Below are 24,215 nucleotides of genomic sequence, written 5' to 3'. Positions count from 1 at the left end.
TGACATCTTTATCACAGCCAGGATCTCCCCCAAGGATCAGGCAACATATTTTTTAATGTTTCTGTTAAGTCCTCAACCAAAAAACACATCCGTTAATCTCCCCTTGCTCCAGGCTCCAGGAAGAAGTAAGGTGATCAATAAATCAGACGCGGGGCAGGAGCTAGAATCTCTTACATGGAATCATTCTGACCTATTCCTCTTAGGCGCCGAGTTGAACTCTGGGAGGCAAGACTGGCCAAGGACCCATAGTATATATAGCAAGTAAGAATCGCCAAGCCACCCACAATGAATCGGGGAGCAGTTGCATCGATTATTTCTGCAATGGGAGGTGGAGGAGTAAGATTTGGTGGAGAACGTGCAGACTGCAGAGGGAGAGGTGTTTCATATAGGGGGGAGAGTAAATTCCGTGGAGAAGATGAGTAGCAGTCATGGGAAAGATTCGGTCAGTTAAATATAGAACTGAAGATGAGAAAATTAGGGCTGATTAATCCTGTCGTTTCATATGCATGTGTGGCTGCCGTTTCATTGTCGTGAGTGAAGGGCCTGTTTATCATGGCGGCAACAAACGGAAGAGAGAGCGACAGCGAACGGACTTGCAGTAAGGAAAGATGGAAGTCTGATCGATCGACCCTAATGCAGTTACTGGCCAATTTATTGGACCGGGCAGCCCATTACAAAAAATGCCTAGTTGTCAACGGCTGCAAACAAACGCATGACGTGGCTGCATGTTAGACAAACGGACGTACGTGTGGCGACCTTGCTGAGTTGGAGTAGCTGCATGTTAAGATAAATTAGTTAGTGGGGATGAACTTTTTAGGTATATAGGATTAGAGGTATTGGAAATCATTCTCTTAGGTATATATAGGGTATATGATATATAGGATTCGGAATGCCAATTGCAAAGTTCATATGGAGTTTGTTTGCAAAAAATAATCATTGAGCTCCATTCCTCCAAAAGGACTTGAGCACTTGAGTTCATCTTCTTTGTTGTCTCTTGATGGTTCTGAAACGGCAACTGGTGTTCTTCTGCAGCCATATTGTTCATTGACCCGCTATGTCCGGGCAAACAGTAGCACATCATTGAAGTATTCAACCAGTTGACTGTAGCACAATCATTCTGGAATAGTAAGCATAACAGAGAGATCTCGGATACCAAATACAATTTCAAAACATGTCATACGTACAATTGGCATACTACACGCAGTATACGTACAATTGTGTTTCTGGATAAGATACAATTTAACACGGCGACATACTACACGCAGTATTCGCACGTCGGCATGTTGATCGGACGTGCTCCTGACGGACGCAGTTAACAACATCAGCTCACACGCTGGACTTGACCTTATCGCTGAACCCCGTCTGCCCATCGAAGAACCTCGACCACAGCATGATCCCGCCGTACTTCGGCGACTTCTGCACCACCGGCAGCACCTCGGACACCAGGTCGCTCGGCTCCACGAACCCGCTGCCGGCGGCCGCGGGCGCCGCCGGGAGCCCCAGGAACACCTGGCGCGCCGGTATCGACGCCCACTTCTGCCACGCGCTCGCCAGGTTGCCCGCCCCGCCGGCCTTGGTGTACTGGCACGGCGGGTTGTTGTAGAACTGCACCCACACGTAGTCGAAGAGCCCCGTGCCGAGCGCGCCGCCGAGCCCGCCGAGCATCGCGTCCGGGAACGGGCACTGCGGCGCCGCCGCCAGGTACACCGGCTTGTAGGCGCTCCCCTTCCCGGAGTACTTCTTGAGCTCCCGCGCCAGGTCGTCCCAGTGCGCGCTCCCGCCGCTCTCGATGTCGAAGTCGACGCCGTCCAGCACCGCGTCGCCGAGGGGCCTCGTCGTCGACGTGCCGCCGAGGTAGTTGTCCCAGAGGTACTCGGCGACCTGCTTGGCGTCGGCGGCGGACGAGAGGCCGTAGCTGCCGACGCCACCGCCGATGGAGAGCAGAACCTTGATGCCGCGGCTCTGGCAGGCCTTGACGTCGGCGCCCACGAAGGTGCACGAGCCGCTGGTCGCCGGGTCGCAGTGCCCGGCCAGGTTCAGCAGCGGCTTCTGGCCCCTCCCGAAGGTGAAGAGGAAGGCCACGTTGACGAACTTGTAGTTCCCCGTCGCGCACGCCTGCGCCAGCGTGCCCTCGTTGCCGTTCTGGCCCCAGTAGATCGCGATGCCGCCCGCGCGCGCCCCGGCGGCCAGTCCGGCCATTGTCACCGCAATGAGCAACAGCATTGCCGGAAACACTTTGCTCGCCATCTTTGTTTTGTTGGAAGCTGGAAACTTGGAATGGAGCTACTATGCTGGAGAAGGTTCTTGGTACGTGTATATATAGCCAGTAGAACCCGGCGAGGTGTGCGGAGGCAGCGGCGCCGTGGCTTCGTTGATTCGTTCCACGGCTCACCATTTGTTAGGTCTGCTCAACGCCGTCGCAAGTTGACCGGGCATGCACCTCTGGATGAAGATAGCTCTAGGAGAATGAGTGGCGCGGGCATCCGGGGCTTAATTATCGTCGCAATCAGGGCCGTTGGCGGTACGAGTAGTATGATATTCGCGCATGACGGTGCAGGCTGATCACTGTCGGCAGTGGTTGACCTTTGACCCGTGTGAGCTGGTCGTCGTTTTGAGAGCATCGTCCACCAATCTCGCGCCCGATTGCGTCCATCTCTCGCGGCGCGACGACCATTCTTCCTGTTCTCCTATGAAGTTTCTTCGACTCGCTGAATCGTTCGGTGCGTGAGAGCGCTGTAATACTGCCGCAATGCCCTTATCTTTCCACAATACGCGCGAGTATGACCAAATTTGCTACGTAGTACTTATCTGTTTGGAAGTTTGAAGTCCCAGTTGTCTCTCCTGTATCACGGGCACATTGTGGAACTGAGTGGATACCCTTATCATTTCGTCTGAATCGTGTCGATCTCGTGCAGTCCTTGTCAGTGCTGAATTGTGACGCATAGGTGTCCATATTTATCAATTCAATGTGTTCGTGGTGGAACCCAATGAACTTAAAGAAGAACAACTCAATGGCCCTCAAAGTGTCTGCATTATCAATTCAACGATTCAGCCATTGAGCCTGTAGTGTGTAGTGGACAAGCCCGGGACTGCTCGTTGAACAAAACAACGGCATGTGACTCGCACATCTTCGAACTGCTCCGGAGGGTAGGCCGAAATCCCCCAAACTTTACGGCTAAACACGACGATGAACAGCTTTCAGGGATGGCCCTAGCTAGATGTTTGATGGAACATTTTAGTAACACCAATGGACTGTGAAATGGACAATAGGCCGGATGGATTGGGTGGTTCTGTGTACTCATCCGAATCCCCAACCTGACAATAACTCTATACTGGATAATGTAAGTGCACCGGCCACTGAATAATTGGAGGGAAAAGGTTGATATCATAAAGGACATGATTGGAAGTTTTAGGCATTATATATGTATGAACAAGGAACGGCCGCACTGATAACATTTAGTGCCAAAGAGAGCCCCACTGGAACATGTCATTTGGACATGTGATCAACGCACAATACTAATTCATAATCAATTTCAAAGTGCTACTTGCATGAAAAAGAGATTTGGTAGTAAGAGTATCCATAGAAAATAAAATAAAGTTCAGAGCTTCACGTGCAGTTGTTCAGGAAAATTGTAAGAAACTAATGAGATTACAAAGAAGGTACTCCCTCCGTCCGGTGAAGAGTGTACATCTAGAAATTTTCGGACAAATTATGGGCTTGAGTAAAAAATACATTGGAAAGGTGCAAGCCACCATCTCTCTCCTCTTTAGTTACCCAACCCCCAATAAGCTAAGTGCATGTAGAAATTAAAAAGACCACAAGTAGATTGCTATTGGTCTTGATTACCATGTGATGAGAGAGAAGTATTTTTTCCTACTTTAAAGTGCATTGGGAAGATAGAAGTACACTCTTTTGTGGACAAATTTTAAAGCTAGATGTACACTCTTCACCGGACGAAGGGAGTAGGAGTTATAAGAAAATGCATTTTTTAGCAAATAGCTGGGTTTATTGATCAAATAGGAATCTATGATTGACCAAGCATACAAAACTCGCATAAAGCAATAGAGCCTTTGATGAAACAAATACTCCAAAATCATCATCACCCCATGCTCCGCCATCTGCATCTCATATTCCTTCAACTCTCATGTGAAGAGATTGTAATAAATTGATTCAATATTAAATGGAATGACTTTCTCAAGAGTTTTAATGATCCATATGAATCCCTTACCTCAAGAGATGCGAAACTAATTCTTCTAAAGGCATTATGCCATGGGACTCACCCTTTGCAAGGTATAGTTCTTTCATCGTTGGATTGCCAAGGAAGATGGCTGAAAGCACGAAAGGATGAGAGAACCACCGACCAACACAAACTCGACTCCACCATAAGATGGACACCGCGATCGAAGAGTAGATTGCAGCGTTGTAATAGAAATCCACCGGGTTGGGAGTGTTGATCCATGAGACCAAACACCACATAGTCCCGATATCAAACGCATCAGCCACATACCTAAACGAGAAAGCGGAACACTTCTATTATGGCGGTGCTGCTACCCAGCTAGGTTGTGTTTGGTTCAAGGGACGGGCTAGGCTGAATATGGGTATCCCCAACTAGCTGGGTAGCCATAGCCTTTTTTTGTTTGGTTGGGTGGGTAAGATTGGCCCTTAGGCCAACTCTAGCCGATCCCTTATCTGGCTATAGAGGAGTAAAATTTAGGTTTTGCTCCTCTATGTCGTACCTAGCCGAACTCCTAAAACCTATAAGGGAGGACAACTTTTACTTCCCCGCTGAAAATCCCCTCCAAGCCGCCTAAATATACTCAGCGTTTGCTCAGCCGAGTAAAAGTTGCCCACCTTTATCTCCCGCCCTCGTGACTCCGCCATTCCCGCTCCCATGTGCCGCCTCGCCACAGATGACCAGCCCAATCGCCGGAATGGATTGTCAAGACGCTTTTGCCACCCCACCGGCCACCGCCGCCGGCTTGTTGCCGCCGAAAACCACACCGTACCATTGTCCGCGTCGAAAAAAAAGTTGGGGATGAAAAAGCTCCACCGGCCACAAGCACCGGCTCCAACCGCTGGCTCATTTGTTTTGTTGTCGTAGCGTGGAGATGAACACGACCGAATTTTTAGCGTCTTTGAAGTCCTCGGATACGATGGGCTAGATGGTCTCAGTTATGATTCAATTTGGGATCATTCGGAGGCGGCCGACGAAGAGGAGGTTGCCGATGGAGACTAAGTTGAGGAGGTGGCCGGAGCAAGTGGGAGGTCGTCAAGGTCACGAACTCACAACTACAATCAACTTGAGGATGTTGCTCTATGCTATGCTTGGATGAACATCTTCACGGGTGCAACGATTGAAACGAATCAACCCAATGCTATGTTTTAGGAGAGAATTGCGAACTACTACAATAACTCTGTGAAGGTGACATCAATTTGAAACTCGTGATGATATATATGTTTGTTAACGGTTATGTTATGCATGTTTTAATTTGAATGTTTTATGGTATATATTGTAAAATGTTTGAAGTTCGTGCAAGTAGGACACAAAACCTATGCAGTTTTTTTACCCCACTAAGTTTAGGGGATCGGCTAGGTGCACCTACAAACAGAAAAACATTTTGCCCGCAACGCGAGCATAGAGGTGGTTGGCGCTGTCCACCACTTCTTCGCAATTGGGGATAGCCTGATTTTTGTGGAATATTCGGAGCATCTGGCTGCCCCTGTCCCTCCTCGCCCTTGAACCAAAAGGGTGGCAGCCACTGTAAAAATGGCTATCCCTGTCCCGGGGAGGGATAGCCCTGCATCCAAGCAAATACACTCTTAAAGTAGTATTCACAATAAAGATGGATGTGTGTGCATCAATCCATAGAGGGGCCAATGAGTTTTCTCTTTCCGCAAACAGGAAGAAAGAAAGAAGAGCCAGCCATAATAGTTTATAAGAGAACATAAAACAACAATAACTGTTGCGTGATGTTTATTGTGCTGAAATGCTGGTACACACTGCTACCATCTAGTGCCAACTACACTGGGCTCTCCAGTAACAATTCCGAGACATCAACAAAGAATATGCACATAAAAAAATACAACCACAAACATGAAAAGGGCAAATAACATAGTACACAAAACGCCCACATGCAATATCGCCAGGATGAACACATATAGCCACGAGAATCACACGTCGCTCTTGATGGCGGAGCTGTAGCCCGTACGGTCGTCATAGAACTTAGACCACAGCATGACACCACCGTACTTCGGAGAGCCCTTGATGAGCGGCAACACACGCGAGGTGAGCTCGCTGGCAGGGACGAACCCTGTGCCCGCCGCGTCCTTGGAGGCTGGAAGCCCCAGGAAGATCTTCCCCGCCGGCACCGACTCCCATTTCTTCCACGCGTCCATGAATGCCTTACGCCCCGCACTGAACTGACATTCCTCGTTGTTGTAAAACTGCACCCAAACAAAGTCGAATAGCCCTGTGTTGATCGCACCGCCGTCCCACTCGTCGGGGAACGGGCACTGCGGCGCCGCGCTCAGGAGCACCGTCTTGCCGCCGTTTTTGCCCAAATCCTTGAGGTCCCTGTGCACATGGCGCCAATATATATGAGCACGTAGACGTCAATACACAACTAGTTGGAACGGCGCGCGGGTGTGAACTAGTTACTCCAGCTTACCTGGCGAGGTTGTTCCAGAACTTGGCACTGCCAAGCTCGATGTCGAAGTCGATGCCGTCAAGCGCGACGTTGCCGAGGGGACCGGACGACGACGCGCCACCGAGATAGTTGTTCCAAAGGTACATGGCAACCTGCCGGGCGTCGCCAGGGGACGAGAGGCCGTAGCTCCCGTCGCCACCGCCGATGGAGAGCAGGACTTTGACGCCGCGTCGCTGGCACGCTTTGATGTCCTTGCTCTGGCTTCTACAACCACCTGAAGAAGGGTCGCAGTGGCTGGCAAAGTTCAGCTCCGGCGTCTGGCCCTTGCCGAACTTGGGGAGGAAAGCGAGGATGATGAACTCGTAGTTTCCGGACGCGCACGTCTCGGCCAGCGACGCCTCGCCGTCGTTCTGGCCCCAGTACACGGCGATGCTGCCGGCGTGGCATGTGGCGAGGAGCGCCACCAAGAGGGTGGCGGTGAGCTGGAAGGGAGTGAGCGCTCGGCTTGCCATGGCTGGGTTCAAGCGTGCCTGAGCAACTTAGATGGTACAGAAAAGAGTGGAGACTGGTGAGGTAGCGAGGAGCTAGCTCTGTATCTTGAGTTGTGATGGCTATTGCGTATGGTGTCTGGGTTTTATAGTGGCCTTGATGGAGCGTCATGGATATTTTGTAGTGGCTTCCGTGCCGTCCCACGTCCGCTCCTGCCATGTCTGAATTTACCGAGGGTGCCCGCGGTTAGGTAAAGCTGATATGCAGAAATATTTGGTTGCGGCCGATATGTTTCGATGCTTATATTAATTTACTTGGAGTGTTCATCAAAGAGTAGTGAATGAGAGCGCGCCCAAGTCACAAACGCTCCACCGTACTCAACCGAAACTCAACAATGCGTGCGACAAAAACTGCGGCATCTCCTCTATTTTCTGTCCCAGCAACGTCCCAAACAGAGCGCATTCATATTCAAAGCCTTGTATAGACGGCACTTTAGTTTATGGACAACTCAAATCAACCTCAATGAGGCGAAGTGCTTAAGGCCATCTCCAACGCCAACCTTAAATCGGACACCGCATATGTCTGCGGATACGGACGAGAGAGCCAGACATCCAAAACTATCCACATATATTTAGTTATATTTCAGAAAATAATTATCAAAAGTGAACAAATTTAATACATATTTAAACAAACCAGACGACCATGCGCACTGGAACACGGGAACCACTACAACGGAGCGAATTAAGATGATCACCAACGCGGCGGCGCCGAGAGCAAAACAGGTATTAAGAGCAACTCCAACGGACCGACACAAACGGACGGCGTTTTTGTCCGTTCGGATCGGCCGCCCGTCCGCCGTTCGCCCTCTTTTAGTTTTGAATCGGCAGTGCGCCTAACAGGCCGATCTATTTTATGACCGTGCGCGTTTTAGATCATGCCAGCGGTCATGCCGTCGCCCTGGTTTTGGCGCTCCAGCGCGCGGGAAAGGTTCACGCGCGGGGGAAAGCGGCCTAGCGCGCGCTGGTTTTCGCGCTCCAGCGCGCGGGAAAGATTCGCGCGCCGCGGCCGGCGCTCGTTATAAGAAGGCCTCCCTCCACACTCTGCCCCGCTCATTGTCCGCCGTCCACTCGTCTCGCCTCTGCGCCACCATGTCGATCCGCCGGCTGGGCGCTTCGAATTTTCGCGGAGTCCGCGAGCGCCGCTCCGGCGCCTTCTTCTTCGAGATCTGGTTTCGCGAGAAACGTCTCATCCTCGGCATCTTCGACACCGCAGAGGAGGCGGCCCGCGCGCACGACGCGGCAGCGTGGCGCCTCCTGAGGCCTTGTCGGGATATGAATTTTCCCGACGTGTCGAGCCAGCGGGCGCATGATCTGGCGCCTCTCCCGCGGCTTTTCACTGACGAGGATCGTCGTGTCCACCGGAGGCGGCGGCGTCGTCTCACCATCGCCGAGATGGACGTGGAAGCCATGGTGGTGTGGCGCGAACGCTTCCCGCAGGACATCGTCGACGAGCGTCAGTTCTACAAGCAAAGGTGGTTCGAGAGGGACGCGAGGAGGACGGAGCGAGCCGCCTATCGGGAGGACAAGCGTTCGCGGAAGCAGACCGCTCAATTGAAACTAAAGCTACGGGAAAGGTCGGGTTGGGACTTTGAAGACGAGCAGCATGCTGACGCCTACATTCAAACGTCGGAGGACGACATTACCGAGTCAGAGTCAGAAAGCGACGAGTAGTGGTCTTTTTTTTATCTGTGTACGCTAGAACTATCTATGTATCCATTTTATCGGAAAAAATAGCGGCCGCGTCAGCGACGAAGCAGGCGGGCGAGGGTGTGCTGTTTGATGGGGAGCGGCCAAGGCAATGTGCCACCGACCAGCGGACCCGGTGAGGAAAGAGGACGAGCGCGCGCGTCCGTCTCGTGTCCGCGCCAATGCAAATCCGGCTTAAAAATGGGCTGGGAATGGGTTGACAGGCGGATGAAAGCGTACGCGCGTTCGTTTGGATCGGCGCGTTGGACCGACTTTTTTATCCGTGTCGATCCAAATGGACGGCCGCGGACGAAATTGGTCGTTCCATTGATGTTGCTCTAAGACGATGATCGCCCTAATCACCTGGCAAATCTTGCTAAAGCGCGATACATGTGTGTTCAGAGCGAAGCAAGCAAACGCAAGGCACGTCGTGGAAGCTTGCCGAAGGGACATGGAACAGTGGAGGATGGCAGGCGCGACATGCGTAGAGCACTCATTTGAGGATGTAACGTGAGAAGTCCCTTTATGAATCTGGTAGTCTGTAGCTGAGTCTTTTCGGACTACACGTACCCTTAACCCTCAATCACTTGATCAATTTTGTAACCTTGCTTCTGCTAAATCAACGGAAAACCAGCAACGCTGGGTACTTAAAAAGATATATGCATTTGAACTTGAGTAATTTTTACATGAAATCGGACGCTTTTCATCTAAACCGTAGCAAATTAATTACATTTCAATATATTTCAACTAGCCCGTGCGCTAAACCTAGTCTAAGTGACCGCCGGCGCCTGTTCTTGTGTCCCGCAGGCCATGAGCCTTGAGAAGTGAAGCTTTGCCTTTGCAAATTGCAAGCGGCTAATCGGCCCACGATGTTGAACCCGTCAAGCTTGACTTCAATGGGAAGGGGGGGGGGGGGGGGGGGGCGTGGTGGCCTTCCTAGGACCCAAGCGCCAACAACTCCCATGCTCTACTCTTCATCGCTGTCGATGGCGCCTGCGGACGTGTCGGCTTCGTGGTCGTGGCGGCGAGGCGCGACCGTGACAGAGCTGGCAACCTTGTCCTCATCATCGGTCTAGTCGTACACTTCATCTGCCGCCTCATCAATCTCCTTGAAGGCATCTTCTAACTCCGCCTGATGGAGGCAGTACCGCTAGCGATCACGACAGATATCGCGGGCGGAGTGATAGGAGTCGAGCAGAACCTCTGCTCGGGCACGTCCATGTCCGGCGCGATGGTTGTGCCGGCGGTGAATTGCTCCTTTGCGCACCAGTGCTCATCGCGGAGGTTGCGGTTGTACTTCTGATCGGCCTGCGCCTGCCAGAACGCGACTCGTCGCTCTTCCAACACCATCTCGGTGTAGTGAGCACGGGCCGCGCTGATGGTAATTCTGGCATTGGCCAGCGAGAACGGCGACGCCGACTCGTCGTCACCTACCTCTTCCATTGGGGCGTTCGCAATGTTGGCCTTCATCTGCCTGTCGACCTGCCAGCCGACTAGAATAGCGACAATCTCTTGCTTCTGCTAGGACAAGAGGTTGTCCTAGACGGCTTTGGAGCTCAAGGAGGCCATTTCACTCGTGTTGCCGAGAAGAGAAAGAGAGCATAGGAGGTTGGATGTCGCTATGGCTAGGCCTGGAGTTTAAATAGAAGGCGCATGGCAGGACAACCGGCGAGGTGGTTAATGGTGGGCGGCTGACGGACAGACGGGTGACGTTGGAGCATGTTCCTCGGCATACGCACATGTTTAATGTAGGTAAGCAGACAGTTGGGCTATCGTTTGAACGCGAAACAGTCGCATGCACCGGGAAGTGGCGCGGGCGGTGCTCTCGGCTCGTGTGCCGCTTCAGTGCCGGAGCGACGTGAGAGGTCGCGTCCATTCTGAGCCGGCATGAATGCGGTAGCGGCGCTAATCGCTTCGGGCAGGAAAGGGCGCATGCGAGAGAGAGTTTCTGGGTGGGCCAGGTTTGTCGGATGCTTGCGTGGCAGCGGTCCGGATGCCCCACAAAGCACCCACCCCACTAGTTTGCTTCTGATTTGCGGGAAAAATGACCGGACCGCTGAGCGGACCGATGTAGGATCGCGTTTGATGGCAAAACACGTTTGAACCATGCGGTGTGGACAGTTGTAGACGATTTGAGGGTTGGCGTTGGAGATGCCTTAGGAGCATCTAAGCGAATATGGGAAGGCCCGGGCATGGATGTGTCTGCCACGTCAGACTAATTGTAGGGACCCACACGAAAACCCACAGAAAACATGATCTAATAATTTAAGTCTTGATTAGTTTTCCTTTTTGATTGATTGAGTTCTTCAATTACTGCATCAATGGGATCGACAACATTTGTTCTTCTTCTCTGTTATTTTTTTTTCTGTTCAACCCATTGTGCTGATGTGTAGAGCAAAAGTGCGTGATAACGTGTTTTAAGTAAAAATTGCAGAATGAGAGAGATGAATGTGTAAAGGATTCATTGGTCTTTCTTGGTGATAGTAATAGAGTAGTATTTATACCCAGACGTGAATACACATGTTGCTTAAGAGTTAAGAAAATACATGCCAATAAACTGGATTGACTAGCAACTAGGAACCTTAGTAGCCGCCAAGAGAGCCAACCTTTCCGACGCCATCTTCCGGTGGCTCCCCTCCGTCGGCGATCTTTTGGTCGTCGGTGGTGAGGGGGTCGCCGGATCCTGCGTGTGCGTATCGTTTTAGCTTTATGTTCTAGGCCCCTAGTATTTTAGATTTTTGGATCGTTTGACGTCTTGACTTCAATGATGGTGCGTCGATGCTGAATAAAGAAGCTCCAGATTCTTCTCCGATGAGACGATCTTCTGTATGATCGGCAATGGATTTGGGAACCAGTCTGTTCAAGCCGGGATGTCGTGGCGGCGACGACATCCTTGTGGTGGACATGTGTCCTCGGGCTCCGTCGTTGCGGCGACGTCTGCTCCAACTTCGGTGCGAAGCTTGGGAGGTAGTCCAAGAGCGAATGTAGATTATGGTCTACATCAACGACATCTGAAAGAAGGAATGTATGCTGGGTTCATGGTTGATGGATGACTGATATGTCTCCAACGTATCTACTTTTCCTAACGCTTTTCCTCTTGTTTTGGACTCTAATTTGCATGATTTGAATGAAACTAACCCCGGATTGACGCTGTTTTCAGCAGAACTACCATAATGTTGTTTTTGTGCAGAAATAAAAATTCTCGGAATGGAACGAAACTTTGCGAGGAATTTTTATACAATAAACAAGAATTTCTGGAGCCAAGACCCACCGGAGGGGAACACCTGGCTGGGCACAACCCACCAGGGTGCGCCCAGGTGGGTTGTCCCCACCTGGTGGCCGCGCAAATCCTGATTCCAACTCCATAAATACCTATTTTTCCAGAAAAAAAATCAGGGAGAAAGAATTATCGCGATCCACGAGACGGAGCCGCCGTCACCTCCTGTTCTTCATCGGGAGGCCAGATCTGGAGTCCGTTTGGGGCTTCGAAAAGGGGGATCTTCGTTCTTCGTCATCACCAACCCTTCTCCATCGTCAATTCCATGATGCTCCCCACCGGGAGTGAGTGATTCCTTCGTAGCCTCGCTGGTCGGTGAGGAGTTGGATGAGATTCATCATGTAATCGAGTTAGTTTTGTTAGGGTTTGATCCCTAGTATCCACTATGTTCTAAATTGATATTGCTATGACTTTGCCATGCTTAATGCTTGTCACTTTGGGCCCGGGTGCCGTGATTTCACATCTGAACCGTTTATGTTATCACCATTATATCCATGTTCTAGATCCGATCTTGCAAGTTATAGTCACCTACTACGTGTTATGATCCGGCAACCCCGGAGTGACAATAGTCGAGACCACTCCCGGTGATGACCGTAGTTTGAGGAGTTCATGTATTCACTATGTGTTAATAATTTGTTTCGGTTCTCTATTGAAAGGAGGCCTTTGATACGTCTCCAACATATCTATAATTTTTGATTGTTCCATGCTATTATATTATCTGTTTTTGATGTTTATGGGTTTTATTATACACTTTTATATTATTTTTGGGACTAACCTATTAACCGGAGGCCCAGCCCAAATTGTTGTTTTCTTGCCTATTTCAGTGTTTCGAAGAAAATGAATATCAAATGGAGTCCAAACGGAATAAACCTTCTGGAAAGTTATTTTTGGAACGGAAGCAATCTAGGAGACTTGGAGTTTAAGTCAGGGAAGCTTCGAGGTGGCCACGAGGCAGGGAGGCGCGCCTGCCCCCCTGGGCGCGCCCCCCACCCGCATGGGGCCCTCGTGGCTCCCCTGACCGACTTCTTTCGCCTATTGATATGTCTCCGTAGTATCTACTTTTCCAAACACTTTTGCCCTTGTTTTGGACTCTAACTTGCATGATTTGAATGGAACTAACCCGGACTGACGCTGTTTTTAGCAGAATTGCCATGGTGTTATTTATGTGCAGAAACAAAAGTTCTCGGAATGACCTAAAACTTCACGGAACGTCTATTTGGAAATAATAAAAAATTCTTGCAAAAAATGAAGACCAGGGGGCCCACACCCTAGCCACGAGGGTGGGGGGCGCGCCCCCTACCTCGTGGGCCCCCTGGAGCTCCTTCGACCTCAACTCCAACTCTATATATTTGCTTTCGGGGAGAAAAAAATCAGATAGAAGGATTCATCGCGTTTTACGATACGGAGCCGCCACCAAGCCCTAAAACCTCTCGGGAGGGCTGATCTGGAGTCCATTCGGGGCTCCGGAGAGGGGAATCCATCGCCATCGTCATCATCAACCATCCTCCATCACCAATTTCATGATGCTCACCGCCGTGCGTGAGTAATTCCATCGTAGGCTTGCTGGACGGTGATGGGTTGGATGAGATTTATCATGTAATCAAGTTAGTTTTGTGAGGGTTTGATCCCTAGTATCCACTATGTTCTGAGATTGATGTTGCTGGTTGATGCTCAGCGCGAGACGCGGGCGCGGCGAGAGCATGCAGGGCGTGGAGTAGATCGCGGGCGAGTGGAGGCGTGGGTGCGTGCCCAGTGCGCTGGCTCGGGGATATAAAGCCACGGGGTGATCGTTGTAACAGTTGACACGGTCGAGTTCGTGCTCGAGGCAACAAGGGGGCGTTTGAGCGCCGGAAAAACCTCTGTGTCCATCGTTTTCTGAATTTGTCTGAACTTCTCCTTCTTCTCTCCGGTGAGCCAGCCACGGCAGCAGTGAGCGAGCAGAGTGCGAGGGAGAGGAGAGCTGCCGCGAGGAGTTGGCGGTTCCAACAATTGGTATCAGAGCTGTGTGGAGGAGGGAGCTCGCCGGCGATGTCCATCGTGCCATACGCCGGCGGATCGGGCAGCACGGTGGCGCATGCAGCGCCGGTGCTCACGAGGGAGAACTACATCACCTGGGCCATCAAGGTGGAGGCCGACCTGGACGCCGCCGCGCTGTGGGAGGCGGTGGTGTCGCCGGAGGACGCCGCGTCGGCGGTGATCGCCAAGAAAGATAAGCCGGCGCGGGCTTACCTGCTCCGGGTGCTCGCCGATGATTTGCTACTGCAGGTGGCCGCAAAGAAGACCGCGGCGGAGATATGGAGCAGCCTCAAGGCCCGGTTCGTCCGGGCTGATCGCGTGCGGGCGGCGCGGCTGGGCACGTTGCACGGGGAGTTCGAGCTCCTAAGCATGGCGAGCGACGAGTCGCTGGACGTGTTCGCGGGGAAGATCAGCGGCATGGCGGCGCGCTACACCGGGCTGGGAGCGACCCTCGACGACGCAGCAATGGTGAGGAAGCTCCTGGACTGCGTCCCGGATCGTCTGTACGCGACGGTCGCCGGGATGGAGCAGTTCTGCAACTTGTCGGAGCTGCTCTTCGAGGACGCGCTCAGGTGCGTGAAGGCGTTCGACGAGCGGCTGCGTCGGCGAGGACAGGCAGGCGGCGAGCGGGCGGACGGTGAGCAGCTCATGCTCACCGCGGCACAGTGGCGGGCGCGCGAGCGGCGCCGGGGCGGTGCACGCGGAGAGGACGACGACGACGGCGCGGCCATCACAGCATCAGGCGGAGGGGACAACCGTCGCGGGAAGTGCTACAAGTGTGGCGTCAGAGGACATTTCAAGAGGGAGTGCCCCCTGCTGCGGAAGGAGCCGGCCGCGGGGCGTGCGCTGATGGCGGACGCCGACGTCGAGGACGCCGGGCTGCTCTGAGCCGCGGCTTAGGGCGTGAATGATGGGCTAATAAGCCACGGCAACGAAGCCGAGCACGTCGAGCGCAGGTATGGGCGCGCGCTGGACTTGCTGGGCGCGTCGGGTACGAGGACTAGGGCGTGCGTGTGTGCGTGCGTTGGGTGCATGGGTGTGTTCGTGCACCGGGGTAGTGTGTGCGTGTCTGTTGGCGATCCGTGTGGGGCGATCGGGTCGCCTAGTTGATGCTCAGCGCGAGACGCGGGCGCATGCGCGTGCGTAGCGGGCGCGGCGAGAGCATGCAGGGCGTGGAGTAGATCACGGGCGAGTGGAGGCGTGGGTGCGTGCCCAGTGCGCTGGCTCGGGGATATAAAGCCACGGGGTGATCGTTGTAACAGTTGACACGGTCGAGTTCGTGCTCGAGGCAACAAGGGGGCGTTTGACCGCCGGAAAAACCTCTGTGTCCACCGTTTTCTGAATTTGTCTGAACTTCTCCTTCTTCTCTCCGGTGAGCCAGCCACGGCAGCAGTGAGCGAGCAGAGCGCGAGGGAAAGGAGAGCTGCCGCGAGGAGTTGGCGGTTCCAACAGTATCATCGTTCCGAACGCTTTATGATCTGTTTGCTCAAAGTGAATAGCATATCTTCAGTTTTGCTAGCTTTTTGAACGACAGAAAGCTAAATAGAAGATATTTCAACAAGACAGTTTGCTATGCTTAATGCTTGTCACTAGGGCCCGAGTGCCATGATTTCAGATCTGAACCTATTATGTTTTCATCAATATATGAGAGTTTTTGATCCTATCTTGCAAGTCTATAGTCACCTATTATGTGTTATGATCCGTTAACCCCGAAGTGACAATGATCGGGGTACTTACCGGTGATGACCGTAGTTTGAGGAGTTCATGTCTTCACTATGTGTTAATGCTTTGGTCCGGTACTCTATTAAAAGGAGGCCTTAATATCCCTTAGTTTCCACTAGGACCTCGCTGCCACGGGAGAGTGGGACAAAAGATTTCATGCAAGTTCTTTTCCATAAGCACGTATGACTATATTCGGAATACATGCCTACATTACATTGATGAATTGGAGCTAGTTCTATGTCACCCTAGGTTATGACTGTTACATGATGAACCGCATCCGGCATAATTCTCTATCACCAATCCATTGCCTACGAGCTTTCCATATATTGTTCTTCGCTTATTTACTTTTCTGTTGCTACTGCTATCATCACTACAAAATACCAAAAACATTACTTTTGCTATCATTACCTTTTGCTACCGTTACCACTACTATCATATTACTTTGCTACTAAATACTTTGCTGCAGATATTAAGTTTCCAGGTGCGGTTGAATTGACAACTCAGCTGCTAATACTTGAGAATATTCTTTGGCTCCCCTTGTGTCGAATCAATAAATTTGGGTTGAATACTCTACTCTCGAAAACTGTTGCAATCCCCTATACTTGTGGGTTATCACCTATATATATCAATATACCCTAGAAACATTGAGGAGCAGAATAGATCGGGAGTTCCGCCGCCAGAAGCCTCCGTAGCCACCGAAAACCAATCTAGACTTGTTCTGGCACCCTACCGGAGGGGGGAATCCCTCTCCGGTGGCCATCTTCATCATCCCGGTGCTCTCCATGATGAGGAGGGAGTAGTCCACCCTCGGTGCTGAGGGTATGTACCAGTAGCTATGTGTTTGATCTCTCTCTCTCTCTCGTGTTCTTGAGGTGGTACGATCTTGATGTATCACGAGCTTTGCTATTATAGTTGGATCTTATGATGTTTTTCCCCCTCTACTCTCTTGTAATGGATTGAGTTTTCCCTTTGAAGTTATTTTTATCGGATTGAGTCTTTAAGGATTTGAGAACACTTGATGTATGTCTTGCATGTGCTTATCTATGGTGACAATGGGATATCACGTGATCCACTTGATGTATGTTATGGCGATCAACTTGCGAGTTCCGTGACCTCGTGAACTTATGCATAGGGGTTGGCACATGTTTTCATCTTGACTCTTCGGTAAAAACTTTGGGGCACTCTTTGAAGTTCTTTGTGTTGGTTGAATAGATGAATCTGAGATTGTGTGATGCATATCGTATAATCATACCCACGGATACTTGAGGTGACATTGGAGTATCTAGGTGACATTAGGGTTTTGGTTGATTTGTGTCTTAAGGTGTTATTCTAGTACGAACTCTATGATAGATTGAATGGAAAGAATAGCTTCATGTTATTTTACTACAGACTCTTGAATAGATCGATCAGAAAGGATAACTTTGAGGTGGTTTTGTACCCTACCGTAATCTCTTCGTTTGTTCTCCACTATTAGTGACTTGGGAGTGACTCTTTGTTGCATGTTGAGGGATAGTTATATGATCCAATTATGTTATTATTGTTGAGAGAACTTGCACTAGTGAAAGTATGAACCCTAGGCCTTGTTTCAACGCATTGCAATACCATTTATGCTCACTTTTACCATTAGTTACCTTGCTGTTTTTATAATTTTAGATTACAAAAACATTTATCTACCATCCATATTGCACTTGTATCACCATCTCTTCGCCGAACTAGTGCATCTATACAATTTACCATTGTACTCGGCCATGAAGACGCGCGTTGCTGCGCCCGTTCATCTTAAACAGTAAACTACAATATATTTGAAACAGATGAACAATAGAAATATTTGATGAAATTTGAATGACTTAAGCTAGAATGCCAGGGTAGAGGGCATATTTATTTGAAGTTATAGCGGGCCCATTTGCATATTTATTTTGATGATGGTATTTCACATATTTGAAATAGTTAGCATATTTGAAGTTAGAATTGACCCATTAGCATATCAGGATTGGCTGTATTGGCTTGGATCTAGTAGTTAGAACATGTCAAGTCTCCTCCTAAATCAAGCACCAACGAAGCTGGAGCTCCCTCTCATAAATAGGAGCACAAGATATGTGTCTAAATATACATGTCTACATAGCATCGAGATCAAGATGGTTATGCTAGTATTCCTGTATAAACAGAAACGTTGAGAAAACACAAGCATGAACAATAACTAATCCTGAACCACCAGGAAATGGTGGTCAGCGATCTCATCTCAAAAACCTTAAAAGAAAAATTGATCATGTGCAGCAAAAATATAATATATGTTTTTTCCCTCAAACCTGGGCGGACACTGGCCCACTGAGCCTTGGACATATAATAGGATTTGCCCATACCTGTGATGGATGGAGGTCATGCTCATTGCACCTATATGGGCTCTTTTGGCCACCGATCAGCCCAACGACTGAGGATATCGCTAGCTCGGTATGCAGAGCAGCAGCCCGAGTACGTGCACTAGGTCATGACGCGGTGAAAACGCGACGTATCGGTGCTGGTTGTTACGACCAAATGATCTGGTCCGTTCCTGCTTCAATTCTAACGGTTGAGGACGTCAAAACGCTGTGGTGGCTCCTAGCTAGCTGAGTTATACTGTTAAGTAATTGGGTGTGTTGGGGACACAAGAGACTCTTTGTTATTTGGTTGCAGGGTGATACGTCTCCAACGTATCTATAATTTTTGATTGCTCCATGCTATATTATCTTCTGTTTTGGATGTTTATGAGCTTTATTATACACTTTTATATCATTTTTGGGACCAACCTATTAACCCAGAGCCCAGTGCCAGTTTTTGTTTTTACCTTGTTTTAGGGTTTCGAAGAAAAGGAAAATCAAACGGAGCCCAATTGACCTGAAACTTCACGAAACTCATTTTTGGAAGGAAAGAAGCCCAAAAGACTTGAAGTGCACGTAAGGGAAGCTTCGAGGAGGGCACGAGGTAGGGGGCGCGCCCTAGGGTGTCAGGCGCGCCCCTGACCCTCGTGGCCACCCCGTAAGGCGGTTGATTCCCTTCTTTCGCCGCAAGAAAGCTAATATCCGGATAGAGATCGTGTTAAAATTTCAGCCCAATCGGAGTTACGGATCTCCGGGAATATAAGAAACGGTGAAAGGGAAGAATCTGAGAACGCAGAAATAGAGAGAGACAGAGAGACAGATCCAATCTCGGAGGGGCTCTCACCCCTCCCTTGCCATGGAGGCCATGGACCAGAGGGGAAACCCTTCTTCCATCTAGGGAGGAGGTCAAGGAAGAAGAAGAAGGAGGGGGGCTCTCTCCCCCTCGCTTCCGGTGGCACCAGAGTGCCACCGGGGGCCATCATCATCACCGCGATCTACACCAACAACTCCGCCATCTTCACCAACATCTCCATCACCTTCCCCCCTCTATCTACAGAGGTTCACTCTCCCGCAACCCGTTGTACCCTCTACTTGAACATGGTGCTTTATGCTTCATATTATTATCCAATGATGTGTTGCCATCCTATGATGTCTGAGTAGATTTTCGTTGTCCTATCGGTGGTTGATGAATTGCTATGATTGATTTAATTTGCTTGTGGTTATGTTGCTGTCCTTTGGTGCCCATCATATGATTGCGCGCGTGGATCACACCATAGGGTTAGTTGTATGTTGATAGGACTATGTATTGGAAGGCAAGAGTGACAAAAGCTTTAACCTAGTATAGAAATTGATGCATACGGGATTGAAGGGGGACCAATTTATCTTAATGCTATGGTTGGGTTTTACCTTAATGAACGTTAGTAGTTGCGGATGCTGGCTAATAGTTCCAATCATAAGTGCATAGAATTCCAAGTCAGGGATGACATGCTAGCAGTGGCCTCTCCCACATAATACTTGCTATCTGTCTAGTAAAGTAGTCAATTGCTTAGGGGCAATTCCACAACTCCTACCACCACTTTTCCACACTCGCTATATTTACTTTATTGTTTCTTTATCTAAACAGCCCCTACTTTTTATTTACGCACTCTTTATTATCTTGCAAACCTATCCAACAACACCTACAAAGTACTTCTACTTTCATACTTGTTCTAGGTAAAGCGAACGTCAAGTGTGCGTAGAGTTGTATCGGTGGTCGATAGAACTTGAGGGAATATTTGTTCTACATTTAGCTCCTCATTGGGTTCGACACTCTTACTTATCGAAAACTGTTGCGATCCCCTATACTTGTGGGTTATCAAGACCTTTTTCTGGCGCCGTTGCCGGGGAGCAATAGCGTGGGGTGAATATTCTCGTGTGTGCTTGTTTGCTTTATCACTAAGTAATTTTTATTTGTTGTTCTTAGTCGTTCTCTATCTTTAGTTATGGGTAGGAAATGCAAAATACCAAAAAAAATAGTTGTACCTACTAAACTAATGGTTGAAGAACCACTCAAAATATATTACACTGCTGAAGCTTATTACTTGGATCATCTTCGATCCCTATGTGCTCATGCTGAAACCCCAACTAGCTTAGTTGAGGGCAAATCTTTAGATGAGCATGCTTGTTATGTGTGACACCATATATCTGAAAAAGGGAAACTATTATGGAGTCAAATTCAACGTTTGCAATGCTATGCTTGGAATTTATGTGAAATATATGATTTTACTTGTTGTTCTAAAAACCCTAAGAAACACCTTCCCTATCAATGTGAGTTTAGTAATACTGGAATCGTATCTTCGTATGCTAAGGGTGTTTATAATTACTATGATGTTCAACAAATTGAAGAATTTGTTGCTTTTAAGGGTGCTTCTGAAATTGCTTCTTTGATTGAAAAGTATGATGATACTCTTCACAAATCTAAATTTTTTGCCATACTTGAATATTGTTATGAGAATTATGCTTCTAATGCTTATGTTAAACTATATATTGAGGACTACTCCGCTATCCAAGAAGAGACTAATATTTTGCAGGAGTCTATGGAAGAAGAAATTGATGAAATTGTGAGCTCATTGGATGAAAAAGATGATGAGGAGAGCGAAGAACAAAAGGAGGAAGAGCGGATTGATCACCCGTGCCCACCTTCTAATGAGAGTAACTCTTCAACTCATACATTGTTTAATTCCCCTTCGTGCTTACCGAAGGATGATTGCTATGATGACTGTTATGATCCCATTGATTCTCTTGAAATATCCCTTTTTGATGATGCTTGCTATGCTTGTGGCCAAGATGCCAATATGAATGATGCTTATGGAGATTAACTTGCTATAGTTCCTTATGTTAAACATGAAATTGTTGCTATTGCACCCACGCATGATAGTCCTATTATCTTTTTGAATTCTCTTGATTATACTATATCGGAGAAGTTTGCACTTATTAAGGATTATATTGATGGGTTGCCTTTTACCATTGCACATGATGATTTCGATAAATATAATATGCATGGGCTTGCTGCTCCTACTTGCAATTATTATGAGAGAGGAACTATATCTCTACCTCTCTATGTTTCCAACATGATAAAATTGCAAGAAACTGTTTATACTATGCATTGGTCTTTACTAGGTGTGCATGAATTGTTCTTTTATGACATGCCGATGCATAGGAAGAGATTTAGACTTCGTCATTGCTTGATATATGTTGCTTTGTGCTCATTACTAAATTACAAATCATTGTTAATTAAAATTGGCTTTGATATACCTTGGGATCCGGGTGGATTCACTACTTGAGCACTATATGCCTAGCTTAATGGCTTTAAAGAAAGCGCTGCCAGGGAGACAACCCGAAAGTTTTAGAGAGTCATTTATTTCTGTTGAGTGCTTTCATATAGTTTAAAAACAACAAAAATAAAGAGGGGAACCCAAAACTTTTCAAAAAGGAAAGTGAAAGTGAGAAAGACAAGCATTGTTGAAGTGGGAGAGCTCCTTGAACTTTGTTCATGCTCACGGCAACTTTGTGAATCTTGATTACAGAAACCTTTCAACAAAAATAATTACCCCCTTGTACAATTCCATTGTATTATAAAAATAATGTGCCAAGGTTTGCCTTTAGGATGTTTACATTTGCTTGATGGTTTGTACGGTGCAGGACAGAAACTTTGGTTGTAGTGCGCGATTTTACATTTTTAGCTGGAACGTCAAATGGTTCTGATTCTTTTTGCACTGTCTTCCTATACAAATTGTTTATTTTTCCTAATGTTGGTAGAATTTTTCAAGTATCAGAAGTATGGTGAATGTTCAAATTATTACAGACTATTCTGTTTTAGACAGATCCTGTTTTTGATGCATAGTTTGCTTGTTTTGATGAAACTATCGAATTATATCAGTGGATTAAGCCATGAAAAAGTTATATTACAGTAGACACAATGCAAAAACAAAATATGAATTGGTTTGCAACAGTACTTAGAGTAGTGATTTGCTTCATTATACTAACGGATCTTACCGAGTTTTCCGTTGAAGTTTTGTGTGGATGAAGTGTTCGATGATTGAGAAGGTTTTGATGTGAGAAGAAGGAAGAGAGGCAAGAGCTCAAGCTTGGGGATGCCCGAGGCACCCCAAGTAAATATTCAAGGAGACTCAAGCGTCTAAGCTTGGGGATGCTGGGAAGGCATCCCCTCTTTCTTCAACAAGTATCGGTATGTTTTCGGATTCATTTCGTTCATGCAATATGTGCAATCTTGGAGCGTCTTTTGCATTTAGTTTTCATTTTTATTTTATGCACCATGCTGGTATGAGATAGTCCTTGGTTGATTTATAGAATGCTCTTTGCACTTCACTTATATCTTTTGAGTATGGCTTTATAGAATGCTTCATGTGCTTCACTTATATCATTTGAAGTTTGGATTGCCTGTTTCTCTTTACATAGACAACCGCCATTTGTAGAATGCTCTTTTGCTTCACTTATATTTGTTAGAGCGTGGGCATATCTTTTGTAGAAAGAATTAAACTCTCTTGCTTCACTTATATCTGTTTAGAGACATGACAGGAATTGGTCATTCACATGGTTAGTCATAAAATCCTACAAAAAACTTGTAGATCACTGAATATGATATGTTGGATTCCTTGCAATAGTTTTGTGATATAAAGATGGTGATATTAGAGTCATGCTAGTGGGTAGTTGTGGATTGTAGAAATACTTGTGTTGAGGTTTTTGATTCCCGTAGCATGCACGTATGGTGAACCGTTATGTAACGAAGTCGGAGCATGATTTATTTATTGATTGTCTTCCTTATGAGTGGCGGTCGGGGACGAGCGATAGTCTTTTCCTACCAATCTATCCCCCTAGGAGCATGCGCGTAGTACTTTGTTTTGATGACTAATAGATTTTTGCAATAAGTATGTGAGTTCTTTATGACTAATGTTGAGTCCATGGATTATACGCACTCTCACCCTTCCACCATTGCTAGCCTCTCTAGTACTGCGCTACTTTCGCCGGTACCATAAACCCACCATATACCTTCCTCAAAACAGCCACCATACCTACCTATCATGGCATTTCCATAGCCATTCTGAGATATATTGCCATGCAACTTCCATCATCATCATATACATGACTTGAGCATTCATTGTCATATTGCTTTGCATTATCGTAAGATAGCTAGCATGATGTTTTCATGGCTTGTCCGTTTTTTGATGTCATTGCTACGCTAGATCATTGCACATCCGGTACACCGCCGGAGGCATCCATATAGAGTCATACCTTGTTCTAGACATTGAGTTGTAATATTGAGTTGTAAGTAAATAAAAGTGCGATGATCATCATTATTAGAGCATTACCCCAGTGAGGAAAGGATGATGGAGACTATGATTCCCCCATAAGTCGGGATGAGACTCTAGACTTTACAAAAAATAAAAGAGGCCAAAGAAGCCCAAATAAAAAAAGAGGCCAAAGAAGCCCACCAAAAAATAAAAATAAAAATAAAAAACAAAACAAAAAAATGAGAGAAAAAGAGAGAAGGGGCAGTGCTACTATCCCTTTTCCACACTTGTGCTTCAAAATAGCACCATGTTCTTCATATAGAGAGTCTCTTGAGTTATCACTTTCATATACTAGTGGGAGTTTTCATTATAGAACTTGGCTTGTATATTCCAACGACGGGCTTCCTCAAATGCCCTAGGTCTTCATGAGCAAGCAAGTTGGATGCACACCCACATAGTTTCAGTTTGAGCTTTCATATACTTATAGCTCTAGTGCATCCGTTGCATGGCAATCCCTACTCACTCACATTGATATCTATTGATGGGCATCTCCATAGCCCGTTGATACGCCTAGTTGATGTGAGACTATCTTCTCCTTTTTGTCTTCTCCACCATCATATTCTATTCCACCTATAGTGCCATGTCCATGGCTCACGCTCATGTATTGCGTGAA

The 24,215-nt window shown here is 48.0% G+C and overlaps 4 protein-coding genes across 4 annotated transcripts; 2 read left to right on the top strand and 2 right to left on the bottom strand.

Annotated features, from left to right (window-relative positions):
* Window positions 1-1,145: 1,145 nt before the first annotated feature.
* Window positions 1,146-2,361, bottom strand: LOC125545350 (hevamine-A). Its single transcript, XM_048709266.2, has one exon. It carries the CDS (start codon window positions 2,245-2,247, stop codon window positions 1,327-1,329), a length of 921 nt encoding a protein of 306 aa, XP_048565223.1. The 5' UTR covers window positions 2,248-2,361; the 3' UTR covers window positions 1,146-1,326.
* Window positions 2,362-5,942: 3,581 nt separating this feature from the next.
* LOC125548853 (acidic endochitinase) lies at window positions 5,943-7,272 on the bottom strand. Its single transcript, XM_048712380.2, has 2 exons — window positions 6,670-7,272; window positions 5,943-6,575 (listed from the first exon to the last, which is right to left on the bottom strand). Exons 1-2 carry the CDS (start codon window positions 7,158-7,160, stop codon window positions 6,173-6,175), a joined length of 894 nt encoding a protein of 297 aa, XP_048568337.2. The 5' UTR covers window positions 7,161-7,272; the 3' UTR covers window positions 5,943-6,172.
* A 1,013-nt stretch (window positions 7,273-8,285) lies between these two features.
* On the top strand, window positions 8,286-8,867 carry LOC147980752 (uncharacterized). The gene has a single exon (XM_087515744.1). It carries the CDS (start codon window positions 8,286-8,288, stop codon window positions 8,865-8,867), a length of 582 nt encoding a protein of 193 aa, XP_087371870.1.
* Window positions 8,868-13,851: 4,984 nt separating this feature from the next.
* On the top strand, window positions 13,852-15,097 carry LOC147980751 (uncharacterized). The gene has a single exon (XM_087513546.1). The coding sequence runs from the start codon at window positions 14,188-14,190 to the stop codon at window positions 15,061-15,063; it is 876 nt and encodes a 291-aa protein (XP_087369672.1). The 5' UTR covers window positions 13,852-14,187; the 3' UTR covers window positions 15,064-15,097.
* Window positions 15,098-24,215: the final 9,118 nt, after the last annotated feature.

Source organism: Triticum urartu, chromosome 3A (genome assembly GCF_056163025.1).
Source record: "Triticum urartu cultivar PI428250 chromosome 3A, HENAU_Tu73, whole genome shotgun sequence".
Lineage (NCBI taxonomy): Eukaryota > Viridiplantae > Streptophyta > Magnoliopsida > Poales > Poaceae > Triticum > Triticum urartu.
The sequence above is the reverse complement of the archived record's forward strand: the minus strand, read 5'-3'. Positions and strand labels throughout refer to the sequence as shown.